General features: G+C 41.8%; 1 protein-coding gene across 1 annotated transcript in view; it reads left to right on the top strand.

Annotated features, from left to right (window-relative positions):
* The window catches only part of LOC118846254 (rho guanine nucleotide exchange factor 26-like), a 127,169-nt gene that overhangs the window by 17,566 nt on the left and 95,138 nt on the right, over positions 1-14,465 (top strand). Inside the window, exons 5-6 of the mRNA XM_036754580.1 lie at positions 5,009-5,065; positions 7,616-7,776. Coding sequence (XP_036610475.1) covers positions 5,009-5,065; positions 7,616-7,776 — 218 coding nt within the window. The remainder of the gene's footprint in view (positions 1-5,008; positions 5,066-7,615; positions 7,777-14,465) is intronic.

The raw sequence follows: 14,465 nt of genomic DNA, 5'->3' as shown, positions 1-14,465 counted from the left end.
GAGATAATTTTGTGTGTATATGAGGGTTTTCTTTGATTTTCTCTCTGAAAAAACTCATTGTCTCTCCCTCAAGAGGTGGGAGGTTAAGTTTTATTATCAGGATCATAGTTTTAGAGATTTTTAAGAGTTGTTTCTTCTCGTGTTGATATTATGGTCATCATATCAACTGTTCTCCTCACTTGGTTCATTTGCCTTTGCATCTGTTCGTACGACATGTCCTGTCTATAGTTTCCTATGGCTCAGATGAGGGCTGAGTATCCAGAAGCGTTGGCACTGGTCACATCCGGCTCTTGGCATCTGTGCTTCAGTTCCTTCTGTAGGACATTCTGCAGATGAAATCTGTTACCATATCATAATGTAAACATTCAGGGAGCAAGGAGGTGTCTGTGTGAGTTCAGGGCACAGAGTTACGTGGGTGGAGCAAGGTTCACTTTGGTCTTCTCTTTGCCAGAGTCAGCATACTAACCGAGTTTCCAGTGCTCAATATGCTTGCCACGTTGCTATCAAAAGGAAGTAGTAGTCCCACTTGAATTTCCTTTATTTCTAGAGAGAAAAGCAGCAAACTTAGAGGCTTATGAAGTTCATTCATTCAGAGAGGAAGGTTAGGACTACCTAGTGTAATCCATCTGCTGCATTCCTTTACAGTTCTTCCCAGGAAATATGTACACAGCAAAAATGTCCTCTCTCCCCTTGGTATAATGATGAGCATGGGAATGTGTGAGGGCTGATTGCTTGTTAATTGAGGGCTTTGGGGTGCCTTGAGGCCAAGCTGTTGTTTTGTTTAGGTTTATTGATCACTTGACTAATTTTAACTTGGAAAATCCCAAAAGCTTATAGTTCATGGGCACCATTCAAAGTTGGTGCACACTCTTGTCTGATGCCTTCTCATCCTTTCTCTTTGACTCCTTGGGTGCTGTTAATTTTGTTCTCCTTTTTGGCTCTTCATTTCATTTCTGTCTCCTGTATTTCTGCCAGTTTCTTTTTTCCTGTGGTTTTTGAGACTTTTCTTCTTTTTTACATACATTGAATTTCCCCCTCTAACCTTGAAATGATCACTTTTCTATCTCCCCCTAATCCTAGCTCATAGGATCATAGCTAGTAAGAGCTGTTAAGGACCTGAGAGGTCATCTAGTATGTTCTTTTTATTTTGCACATGGAGAAAGTAAGGCAGTCTCCCATATCCCACTCTGATTTTGCTCATTGAACTTAAATGTGACCATCTAGTTCCAGACTTTGAGAGTTGTAAGAGACCTCAGAGACCATCTGTGGCCTCAAGGCCACAGGTTCTCCACTCCTGATCTAGACTAACCCTTGGGAGCTGACCAGGAATCCTCACCACAGAATCTCCAAGACGTGGTCATCCAATCTCTACTTCAACACTCCTAGGGAGCGCCAACCCCTGCTCTTCCCAGCCAAGCCCTCCCTGCTTTTGCATTGCTCAAGTTTCCAGGGAATTCTTCCTTCACTTAAATCTATACCTGCCCCTGTGCTGTCCCTCCATCCCTCTTAGCTCTGTTCTCTGGGGCCAAGCAGAGTCAATCAAATCTTTCTTCCACATGACCATTCCACTAGTATGTAAAGATAGCTCTCATCTTCTTCTCCCACCCCCTACATGTTCGCCTCCCACCCCGCCATGTCTCCACTGCCCTAGTGCCTCTCACTGGACCAGTGTTGCTGATTCGGGTCATTCCTTCCTCCCTTGGCCAGGAGTGAAATCTTGAGAGTGAATTTTTCTCACTCCCTCAGGGTGTGGCAGAGCTGAGGTCTGAGGTATGCCCTGAAGAAGGAGAACAACCAGTGGGAGGACGAGACTGGTGGAAGGCTGGGGCTTGGCAGCCAGCCACGCTGAACTTGTTTGACTTAACTCTTAAGTCTGGACCTTTAAGATCCCCTATGTCCCATATTTTGAGTTTTTACACCAATTATCCACGTGTGCTTCCTGGAATTATTTGAAAGCCAAAAAACCCTTGTGTGTATGTGAGGGTGGGGGAGTGGGGTCAGGGGCCACGCACAGGACCTTATTTCTTATTCACGAGATTATTTTTATATTTTTAAGTGTATTGCTATTTCTTTTTTTTTTTAAATATATCACCTTAATTTCTCATGCCTTCCCCTTTTCTTATCCAGAAGGTCATTCCTGACAAGAAAGAATAAAAATGAAAGAGGGTAAAAATGCAATTTAGTGAAAATAATCAACACATCAGTTGTCAGACTGTGTTCCACATCCATAGCCCCTCCACCTCCAAAAAAAAAAAGATGGGGGGAAATTCGAGGACAAGTTTGAGGTGACATTTTTAAAGGGGCATTTATACAAATTTATGATGAACCTACTTCTTCCTGTTAATGGACTCCGTATTCATTATGGAGTTTGTTGAGGGAGGAAATCATCATGAAGATAGGGCCCACGTCTCCATCACCACCAGCAATAATTGCTGACTAAATGCCACCAATAGGCAGGTAGGCCCAAGAATCCTGGGAGTGGGAGTGCCCCCCACCCCCACCCCCAGCCCAGCTCCTACAGCCATCATCCAGGACAATAACTCCCATGAAGAAGGGACCAGCTGTCCTCACTGCCTGCCACTTACAATGTCCACTCTCAGGGCAGGAAGGCTAGACTAGCTTCAGCATCAGGTCAGCCAGAGAGAGAGAGAGAGAGACAGAAGCCAGCGTATGTCTAGCAGGGCAAATACCAACCACCCTTTCAACGCCATCCTGATGGAGATAGCTAGGTCCTGAACCCAAGAGTCTTAGGAATAGTAAGATTTCCAGTCCAGTGCCCTTGGCCATCATCCTGGGAAGCAACTGTAGCCTGGCAGCTGCCCCTGCAGGCTCTGCATGGATAACCGCCCACACCTCGGAGAAAAGGAAGCTCTTCCCCCAAAGTTCTTGGTCTTGTGGAATGGTTCAGCGTCAGAAATGTATATGATCTTGTCAGTGGAAATGCCATGGAAGAAGAGGTGTTACTCTCTACTTTGCCCCTGTATCCTAAGGACTGTCTGATTTGCAGCTGAGACCTTCCCATGTGTCAGCTTCCCTCTAGAGCGAGGACATCCGATTCTTCCATTTGTATCCCTAGGGTCTTGCACATTGTAGGTACTCAACAAATGTTTTATTCCTTTATTCATATCCAAATACCTTCTGTCCTTCCTTCCCTTCCTCCCCACTCCCTCCCAAATGATAGTAACCAATTTTGTTGAAAATTATTATTATTCATAGCAATAAGCAGGTGGTTCTTTAGTGGCAGTGGAGTGTACTGGAAAGATTCTTGGATTCGAAGTAAGGGTACTGTCTCGGGCCCTCTTCTCTGCTCTCTGTACTATCTCACTTGGTCATCTCAGCTCCCATGGATTTAATTACCAACTCTATACTGACAATTCTCAAATCTTCCTGTCTTTGCCTAAAACTCTCTGGCTGACCTCCAACTGCCTTCCAGACATCTCAAACTGGATGTCCAGTAAACATCTTAAATTCAACATGTCCAAAACTGAGCTTGTGATCTTTTCCCCAAACGCTCCCCTCCTACCTTCCCTGTTAGTATAGAGGGCACCACCATCCCCCAGTCCCCCAAGCTCAAAACCTAGAAGACATGCGGGATTCCTCACTATCTCAAACGCCCTTTAGCCAAGCTGCTGATTGCATCTTTGCAATCTCCCTTGAATTGCGCCCCCTCCTCTTCTCTGACACTGCCACCCCTCTAGGGCCGACGTCCTCACCTCATGCTTGGACTGCAACAATAGTTGATGGCGAGTCTGCCTTCCTCAAGTTTCCCCCACAATCCATTCTCCATTCAGCCACTAAAGTGATTCCCCAAAAGTTGCTGGTCTGACTGCCGCCACCCCTGCTTTTCACCAGTTATTCCCTGACCAAAAGGATGGCACTATCTAGCCCATCAGTTTACTCCATCACAAATTAATTCCAATGTATGAATGGCTCCAGCCAGGCACAACAATGTCTGTATTTGTTTAAGACAAAAACAAAAGTTTTCAATATTATTATGATCTTTATTGAAGACAGGTTTATATGGTCTCTCCTCTGTGTTAATGGTGGATTTTGTTGTGTTCTGTCTCCTCCATCTTAGGCTTTTCTTTAGAAGTTTACAATGCCCAGCCTCACCCATTTACTATCTGTGGCCTTATTACCCAAGCCAAGAATAAATATGGTCTAAGAGGAATTATTTTAAAAGGCCTCCACCCTTGGTTCAGAAATCTAATCCAGTGTAATGCAAGCTGAAGCGAATAGATAAAAATGCATTGTAAATGGAATCAAACTACAATAGTACAAATGAAAGTGCACAAAGATCAGCTCAAAGGAAAATATTCCAATTATTTTTCTGATTTAATGACTTCTCAAGGGAATTCCTGGGCACCATGTCCACATATCAACTTCTTATCCACCGAAAAGGATTCTGTTTGGGTTTGTTTGGGGGAATTGTTTTGGTCTTTATGACATTTGAAAGAAATATCTAAGGTTTTTATTGGGTATTTCTTGCAGAATCCACATTTTAATGTTCTTTTTACAGCTTTGGGATAATATGAACCTGAAAAGGAACTTAACAAAGTTATGGCCATTTCTACTTTTTTTTCTTTTTAGTCTTTTAGATGCATGCTATTTATTGTTAATGTTTTTTTGGATCTCCAACGAGAAATTAAGTTGATGTATTAATAATAATTTAAACCTAGAATGGAACAGGATATGAACCTTCCTGCCATTTCAGATCAAGTCAGCAAGAAAGTATTAAGTGCTTAGCATGGAGATTTTTGCAACAGTTGTCTATAGAGCTGGTTTCTTTTTTTTTTTTATCAGATTTGCTGTTGGGTCCACTTTCTGTTGGGATCATATCTCCTCTCGGGCCTCTGTTAGATAGGAGATACATGGAGGTCAATGTTTTTCATGATTTTCTTTCATTCATCGCTTGCTGCAAGGGCTTGCAGGCATCCATCTCTATGAATAAAGACATCGTTGCCGCAAGAATGGATGTACTGAATTTCATTTTTTATTTTTCATTTAGGTGAAAAGGAATGGATTATCCCAAACTATTAGCCAGGAGGAAAGAAAAAGGCAAGAGGTATGCTTTTGACAAAGGGAATGCTGTTTTATGACAATAAATTGTATGTATGTGTATCGCATATCTCTAATTTTTTAGTTTTGTCCCAGTTAAGTGAGATTTAACCATAGGAATCTCCAACCTTCTATCAGGCCACCGTCACATCCTGAGATTTCCGAAACAAAATTAATTTGAATCAATTAAATAATGGTAGGATGTTGTAACTCATAAAGATTAGTAATTTCTTTCTTAGCAAACCTTAGCTATTGATATTTGTTTAATAAAATCTCTCAAAGATATCAAACCAATTACCTATTATTTCATTCAGTTACCAAAAGAAATTTCCAAAATTGTTGAGATTACAGCAAAAAGTTTTCAAACAGGATAATTCCTAATGCCTTACAACTGCAGTTTCACTTAGGTATATACAGGATCTCACGTAGATATCTGTTTTTCTCTTAATAGATATGAATTTAAACAGATTACATTTCATTTGTTTCCACTGAATTGAAATTTTCAGAATTTGAAAAATTCAGAATTTGAATATATAATTCTAAAAAATAGGCCTGAATCTTCCCAAATTCTTCTGTGCCCTGTTTTTCTTCCCTTTGAAGATAATGTCTTTTTCCTTTTGCTCCTTACATATTTAGCTTTCCTAGTAAGTTTTCAAGTCTTTTATCTTGATTTTAACAATTGGGGAGGATTCCATGGATATCTGAACTTTTAATTGATTATGCTTCTTTTCATATGCTGTTTATACTGTGTCATCATGTATATGGCCAAGGTAGGGGGATACTGTACAAGCAATGTCGCAGTCAGTCAGAAGAACACTGGCTTCCAGCCCTGACTCTGACACTTCCTGGCTGTCTAACCTTAAACCTTCCCTCTCTGGGCTTCAGGTTTTTTTTTTTCTACATAAAATAAAGGGTCAGGAAATACTGTTTTTAACATCCTTTCTTGCTCTAAAGAGCCTGCCCAGCATTCATTTCAGGGATTTTGGTTGTAAAAGATGTTGGTTCTTGTCTTTTAAAGTCATTTGAAGATGCTGTGGTTGAAGGCCAAAGCCCACCAGCAATATTCAATAAGGTTTCGGGAAAAGAAGGACTTTTGTTTTTCCAAATTTAGATTTTTCTGGGTATATTTTGTGTTGGTAAAGTGTACTTCTCCTTTATTGCTGTGAAGCGTTACTTCAAAAAGCAAGTATCCGAGGTTAGGGCGTTGCTTGGATAGGTGAGACTATGTTGTCATGCTCCCACTAACAAAGGTTTTTCATCCTTATAAAAGATATTTTTAAGTACCTTTGTGTGCATGTGTGCACACATGAACATGTAGTCAGTAAATATATATATATATATATATATATATATATATATATATATATATATATAGAGAGAGAGAGAGAGAGAGAGAGAGAGAGAGAGAGAGAGAGAGAGTGCCTATATGTCTTAGGCACTATGCTAAGGGTTAGGGATGCCAAGAAAAGCAAAAGACAGTCCCTGCCCTCAAGGAGCTTCCAGTCTCACGGGGTCATGTACCCTCACATGTACACAGCATCCCTAGGAGTTGCTAGAAGATCCTCATTGTCTTTTTGAAGTCTTGAGAGGAGGAACGAGAGTTGCTAATGGCATGAGTAGTGTGACGTGCTTAGGTACAGGCTTGCCGAGAACACTTGTTTCCCCCTTTGGAATATGAGCTCCTTGAAGGCAGGGACTGTGTTCTGGCCAGTGTCTTTGCAGAATGCTTGACACAAACTAAGTGCATAAGAAACGCTCACTTGACTGACACCCCATGGAATGTGATGTGGATCTTTAAACGACTTGGCTACAGCAGAGTGTGATTAAGTCGGCACAAATTAGGAAGAGAGTTGTCGTTGCTTGTGAGGAGACAGGGGCACTGATAGGCTAGGAGGAGGGAAGGTATCTGTCATAGGTGGGGATAATGCCCTTTGAGCCCTGGAGTCACTGTGAAGATCACAGTTCGGATTCTGAAAGAATTTTGCTCTAAGGCAGAGGATGTTGCCCTGCACATAGCTTTTGACATCATCTGGGCCATCCTCCTTATCTTACAGATTAGGAGACCGGGGCCCAGAAAATGGGAAAGCGATTTGCTTCAAATCACCCAGGTGGTGAGGAGCCAGAGCCCCAGCTCCTCTGACTCCAGCTCTGGTTCTTTTCCACTAGGCTGCCTTCGTACCATCCCATCATCCCTCTAGGTGTTCTCCCAGTTGTCAAGGGCATGTTAGAATCCGTAGACATTGTTACCCTTCTCCCAAATCATTGCCATCACATTCCCATGTCCATCAACCAGTGAGCATTTATGAAGCCCCCTACGTGCCAGGCACTGGGCTAGACACTGTAGATACAAAGGCAAAGAATGAAACACTCCCTCCCCTCAGGGAGCTCACTTCCGGTTCCAGTCTTCTCACCATGATTTTTGGCAATTTCTTGGAAACCACAGCAATAAATCGTATGTGCCACATACAAGATGACACTAACTTTGTCCAAATTTCATACTGTGTATTTGGTATTTATATTATGCAAAAGGTTAACAACAAATCTTTCCTACTCCTAGGCTATGTTTGAAATAATATCCTCTGAACACTCCTACTTGCTCAGCTTGGAGATCCTGATCCGTATGTTTAAAAATTCTAAAGAACTGAGTGATACCATGACCAAAACTGAGAGCCACCATCTTTTCTCCAACATCGCTGATGTCTGTGAGGCAAGCAAAAAGTGAGTGTGTCAGGAAGTTCTAAAGCTATGTGATGGGACAGGCTGGGGTAGAGCGTGCTCATGTAATTCCTGGGAGTATGCGGCTGTTCCCTTACCTTCCCTGCCTTTCTTCAGAATTCTAAACTCTTCTGGGCAGGACCCAAGGTCATAATTGGATTAATCTACTTTTCCAACTCCTTCTTGTTATTTCTGCCTATCATCTACTCTCTTTTCTGTAGAGCAGAGGTGTCAAAATACATGCCTTTGAGCAGCATTGGCAACATCCCGAGGGCAGTCAAAACCAGATTAAAATGTAATTAGGAAATATTTAACAAAATAAATAAAACACAATAAAACATAGATAAATGTTAATACTTGGTTTGCTAAGTCAATATACTCTTTGGGAGGGATTTTCTGTATAATGTAGTCCCCTCCCCACCATTTCTATTTGAGTTTGACACCTCTAGAGTAAATGTCTTGATGAGCAAATAAGTTTTGTGTTGTTTTGTTTTAAAGACAAGACTGAATTTTTATATATGTATAGGGTAGTGTGTTACATGTGGAGTTAGAGATGCCCCTGTGGTCATTTGTAGCATCTCCAGGCTTCAGACTCTGAGTTTTCCTGGCTCTAGCTTATCTTTCCAAGTTGGTTACACTGTGTTCCCCCTCACCCATTCTGTGTTCCAGCTAAGATGACTTCCTTAATGTTCTCTGTCCATGATATTTGATTTCCCGCCTTTGACCCTTTGTCCATACCTAGAATGTTGACTTTCTCATCTACTCTTCTTAGAACTTCTCACTGGCCCAGTTCTCTGGGTGACTCAGATGATAGCATCTCTCCACCTCCACGGAGAGGACTTTTCCTAGTCCTAGTTTCCCTCAGTTGTTTGTCACCCCTCTTCAAATACCTTTTTTTTTTTTTGGCCCTTGCTTGTGGACATATCACATCTCCCCCAGTTAAATATAAGTTTCTTGAGGAAAGGGATTGGTCCATTTTTGTCTTTGCATTCCCAGGGTTTGGCACAGAGGGCCAAATGAAGGCTTTCTGGTTAAATGTTTCTCCAAGAATGAGAGAACAGCAGGTGTGAGAGAGCATGCTGAGTTTGGAGATTCTGACCCATGTCGTCTAGAAAAGGAGACTGATTGTGGGGAAGGAGCTTCTGACCTTTGGTAACGCTCATACCCATGTTATCATATAAGACTTTATGACAGGCTCACCTACAGTGATAACTCATCAACAATCCCCTGAATGGTAACATTGATGAAGTAATTCCCTGAGAGATACGTGTTTGCTGAAAGTATTTACCAGGGTCATGGAAAACTGCAGGTGTAAAGTCCAAACAAAAGGAGGATTTCCTTTGAATGGAGAGGTTTTGTTTCTGTTTGCCAATGGCATTGTCCTAATTTCATTAAACTCCAGAATTCTACAAAGTCTTCTCAATGCAATCCACTGTAATACCAACCCTCACCTAAACCTTTCCCTCTTTCAGACTTTGCTATTTCTGTCCAAGGCACAAGCACCATTCCAGGGTCCCAGGTCTGTAACCCTGACTCCCCACCCTCTCTTAGCCCACCTATCCCATCAGCTGCCAAATCGTACCATTTGTACCTTTACACCATGACTCAAATCCAAGCCCTTTTATCCACTGACACAACTCTCAGCTTAGTTCATTCTTCCATCACCTGTGACCTAGATTATTTCAGCAGCCTCCTAATTGGTCTTCCTGCCTCAAGTAGAGATACCACTCCACTCCCATTCCCAGATCCTGCCCCAGGTGCCAAAGCACAGATCTGAACATGGAGCTCCACTACTCACTTAGTGGTTTCCTAGTTCCTCAACGATAAAATATAAACTTTTATGTTGCGCTTTTAAAGCCCTTTACAACCTAGTACCAACCTATCATTCCAGCCTAACTGCACATTACTCCCCCTCAATAACTGTATGATCCTATCAAACTGGCCTCCTCTCTGTACCTGAGTCATGATACTCCATCTCCTTCTCCATTCTTTGGCATTAGCCATTTGCCATGCCTGGGAATGTGCTTTCTCTTTACTTCTACTTCTTTTTTTCCCCATATTTTATTATTTAATATTTTTAGTTTTCAACATTGATTTCCACAAGAGTTTGAGTTACAAATTTTCTCCCCATTTCAACCCTCCCCCCCACTCTGAGATGGCATATATTCTGGTTGCCCCATTCCCCAGTCATCTCTCACTTCTGTCACCCCACTCCCTGCCCCCCATCCCCTTTCCCCTTACTTTCTTGTAGGGCAAGATAGATTTCTATACCGCATTGCCTGTATATCTTATTTCCCAGTTGAATGCAAAAACATCTTTTGTTTTTTTGAGCATCCGCTTTTAGAACTTTGAGTTCCAAATTCTCCCCCCTCTTCCCCCCACCCACCCACCCTACCTAAGAAGGCAAGCAATTCAACATAGGCCATACATGTGTCATTATGCAAAACACTTCCATAAGAGTCAAGTTGTGAAAGACTAACCATATTTCCCTCCATCCTATCCTGTCCCCCTTTATTCAGTTTTCTCCCTTGACCTTGTCTCTTTTCAAAAGTATTTGCTTTTGATTACCTCCTACCCCTATCTGCCCTCCCTTCCATCATCCCACCTTTCTTATCCCCTTCCCCCTACTTTCCTGTGGGGTAAGATACCCAATTGAATGTGTATGTTATTCCCTCCTCAAGTCAAATTCGATGAGAGCAAGATTCATTCATTCCCCCTCACCTGCCCCCTCTTCCCTTCCAACAGAACTGCTTTTTCTTGCCACTTTTATGTGAGATAACTTACCCCAATCTATCTCTCCTTTTCTCCCTCCCTCAGTATATTCCTCTCTCCCCCCTTTATTTTATTTTTGAGATATCATCCTTTCGTATTCAACTTATATTCCCTTCAACTACCCTAATATTGAGAAAGGTCTCATGAATTACAAACATCTTTCCATGTAGGAATGTAAACAAAACAATTCAACTTTAGTAAGTCCCTTATGATTTCTCTTTTTTGTTTACCTTTTCATGCTTCTCTTGATTCTTGTGTTTGAAAGTCAAATTTTCTATTCAACTCTGGTCTTTTCACTGAGAAAGCTTGAAAGTTCTCTATTTTATTGAAAATCTATATTTTGCCTTGGAGCATGATACTCAGTTTTGCTGGGTAGGTGATTCTTGGTTTTAATCCTAGCTCCTTTGACCTCTGGAATATCATATTCCAAGCCCTTCAACCCCTTAATGTAGAAGCTGCTAGATCTTGTATTACCCTGATTATGTTTCCACAATTTTGAAATTGTTTCTTTCTGGCTGCTTGCAGTATTTTCTCCTTGACCTGGGAACTCTGGAATTCGGTGACAATATTCCTAGGAGTTTTCTTTTTGGGATCTTTTTCCAGAGGCTATCATTAGATTCTTTCAACTTCTGTTTTACCCTCTGGTTCTAGAATATCAGGGCAGTTTTCCTTGATAATTTCTTTAAAGATGATATCTAAGCTCTTTTTTTGATCATGGCTTTTAGGTAGTCCAATAATTTTAAAATTATCTCTCCTGGATCTATTCTCCAGGTCGGTGGTTTTCCAATGAGATATTTCACATTGTCTTCTATTTTTTCATTCCTTTGGTTCTGTTTTATAATTTCTTGATTTCTTATCAAGTCACTAGCCTCCTCTTGCTCTAATCTACTTTTTAAGGTATTATTTTCTTCAGTAGTTGTTGCAGCAATTCGGCTAGCAGCCACTGTGGGGGTGAAAGACCAACACAAGGTCAACAACAAGAACGCTGCCAGCACAGGCTCTTTTGATCTGCTTTACTAAGGAAAGCAACGTTAAGAGGTTAACAATCTTATTTCAATCCAACATACAAATATTATTCACTTAGTTCAGGGGAAAAAGCCAGCATCCTCAACTTCATAGCAAATACAAGCAAATTATAAACATACATTATAAACAGACCAAGAACAATTCATAGTTACCAAGAAAACATCAACATCTGAGTTCAGGAGCCGGGTAGCTCATAACAACATCTGGCCCAGAGTCACTCACCACTCCTCCTGTGACTCAGAGCCCAAGGGAGAACGCCAGCCTCTGGGTTTATATATCTTTTTCAGGGTCAAAGGTGAGCCACACATGCGACTTACCCACATGACCTAAAGGCATCCAAAAAATGCGACTTAGACCCATGTGGTCTAAAAGCCTCTGGTGTCACAAACATGTCACTCAAACCCATGTAAACTAGGCTTTCCCTTGAGGCAAGGAGGTCATCAAGGACTCCTAATTTAATCAAAGAAACAAAGGCCAAACTCTGCAAGGGCACTTGATTGAATAAGTGTTAAAAACCCATCTTAGTTACCAAAACAGTGGTCTTTTGGACCTTTTTCCATTTGGCTAATTCTGCCTTTCAAGGCATTCTTCTCATTGGCTTTTTGGAGCTCTTTGGCCATTTGGGTTAGTCTATTTTTTAAGGGGTTATTTTCTTCAGTATTTTTTTGGATCTCCTTTAGCAATGTGTTGACCTGTTTTTCATGATTTTCTTGCATCACTCTCATTTCTCTTCCCAATTTTTCCTCCACTTCTCTTACTTGCTTTTCCAGATCCTTTTTGAGCTCTTCCATGGCCTGAGACCAATTCATATTTTCCTTGGAGGCTTTCGTTGTAGACTCTTTGCCTTTGATGACTTCTTCTGGCTGTATGTTTTGATCTTCTTTGTCACCAAAGAAAGATTCTGTAGTCCGAGTCTGAGTCTGAGTCCTTTTGAACTGCCTGGTCATGTTCTCAGCCAACTACTTGACCCTTGAGCTCTTTGTCAGGGTATGACTGCTTGTAGAGTAGAGAGTATTTTGTACCAAGCTTTAGGGGCTGTTTTCAGAATGACTTCTACTCCACAGTCACTGCAAGCAAGCTCTGCCACAGCAGCACTCTTCCTCCCCCAAGAACCACCAACCAGGACTGCGACCCAGATCCAAGCAGGGCAAAGCAAGAGAATCTGCCTCTGCGCCAGCGAAGCACTCCCTCTACTCCTGCTCTGATCTGCTGCTTGATTCTTCCTATCACATGGGCCAGGGATTCTGGAAGCAGCTGATACTGGAGCTCTGGAAGCAGCTGCAGGAGCTTCCTGCTGCTGCCTCCGCCATTGCTGCAACACCTCCGCCACCCTCAGGGCTGGGGCCAGACCTCGTACTTCTCTCCCCCGATCCAGAAGTTTTCCAACTAACCTGCTGCATTGTCTTTGGTGTTTGTGAGTTGAGAAGTCTGGTAACTACCACAGCTCAGTGATTGATGGCCCTAAGGCCTGCTCTGCCCAACTCCCTGTCTGTTTGGTCCTTGAACAGCCTATGCTGGGCTGCACTCCACTCAAAGCAATGTGTGATAGACTCTTCCCAGCAACCATCCAGGCTGTCCTGCACTGGAGACCTGCTTCCCTCTGCTATTTCGTGGGTTCTGCAGCTCTAGAATTTGTTCAGAGCCATCTTTTACAGGTGTTTGGAGGGACCTGGGGGAGAGCTTAAGCAAGTCCCTGCTTTCCAGTCACCATCTTGGCCTGCCTCCCTTCCCCTCGGCTCTTCTTTACTTTTACTTCATGAAATCCCTGGCTTCCTCAATGCACAACTCAGATACCACTTCCTATTCTGATTCCCCTCAGTCTCTAGTACTATATCCCCTGCCCCATCTCCACCCCACTGTCATTCCTCCCTAAGCAATTACTTTGAATCTACTTTTCAAATATTTTTGTATATGATTTTCTGGGAAGGTATTATTTTTCTTCAGAAGAATATTCCTCTGGAGTAGGGGATGCTTTGTGTTTGTCATTGTATCCCCAGGCCCTAGGTCAGTACCTGCCTGTAGTAGGTGTTTAATAAATGCTGTTTGTTGTTGTTGGAAAGAGGGCCCATACATATCTATCAAAATGTAGGCCAACCTCAGCAGATAAAAAGGTCAGGCCTGTCTGAATGCCAGACTTGGATTTTTTTGTCCAACTTTTATGCAATTGCATACTTTGAGCAAGAATTCCTTAAGAGTCCTTCCTTTTTGAAGTCAATGTTTCTCTGTTGAAGGATGGAAGTAAAAGAAAAAACACACAAACAAGCAACAACAACAAAAAAACTTTCAGTCTGGGAAGGAAGAGGGAAAGTGATCAGAGATTATAAATAGTGAAGAGTGTAGATATGGCCTTGTTCACCAAATCTTGGGCTGCTTCAATTAAAAGGAGCAGTCTTATTTAAGATAAAAGGAAACTCTGTGAACTTGAGAATTGCTTCATGGTTGGAAAAAAAAATTCTTAGAAGATATAAGATGAATTCAAAGGTACAGATCAAAGCAGACTTTTTCCACTTTATTTTTCTTACTTTTCTTTTCCTTCCTTCCTTCCTTCCTTCCTTCCTTCCTTCCTTCCTTCCTTCCTTCTTTCCTTCCTTCCTGTCTTTCTTTCTTTCTTTCTTTCTTTCTTTCTTTCTTTCTTTCTTTCTTTCTCTCTTCCTTCCTTCCCTCCTTCCTTCCTTCCTCCCTCTCTCCCTCCCTCTCTTTCTTTCTTTCTCTCAATTTGGTTAGTATGGAAATGTTTTGCATGGCTTCGTAATTGATATATCACTTGCCTTCTCAGTGAATGGTGGAGGGACTAAAGGAAGGGAGAGAATTTAGAACTCAAAATTTTAAAAAATGAACACTAAAAATAAATACTGCATACATATACACATGCATATACACATACACACATACAT

This window comes from Trichosurus vulpecula, chromosome 4, assembly GCF_011100635.1.
Source record: "Trichosurus vulpecula isolate mTriVul1 chromosome 4, mTriVul1.pri, whole genome shotgun sequence".
NCBI lineage: Eukaryota > Metazoa > Chordata > Mammalia > Diprotodontia > Phalangeridae > Trichosurus > Trichosurus vulpecula.
This window is presented reverse-complemented; position numbering and strand designations above follow the sequence as displayed.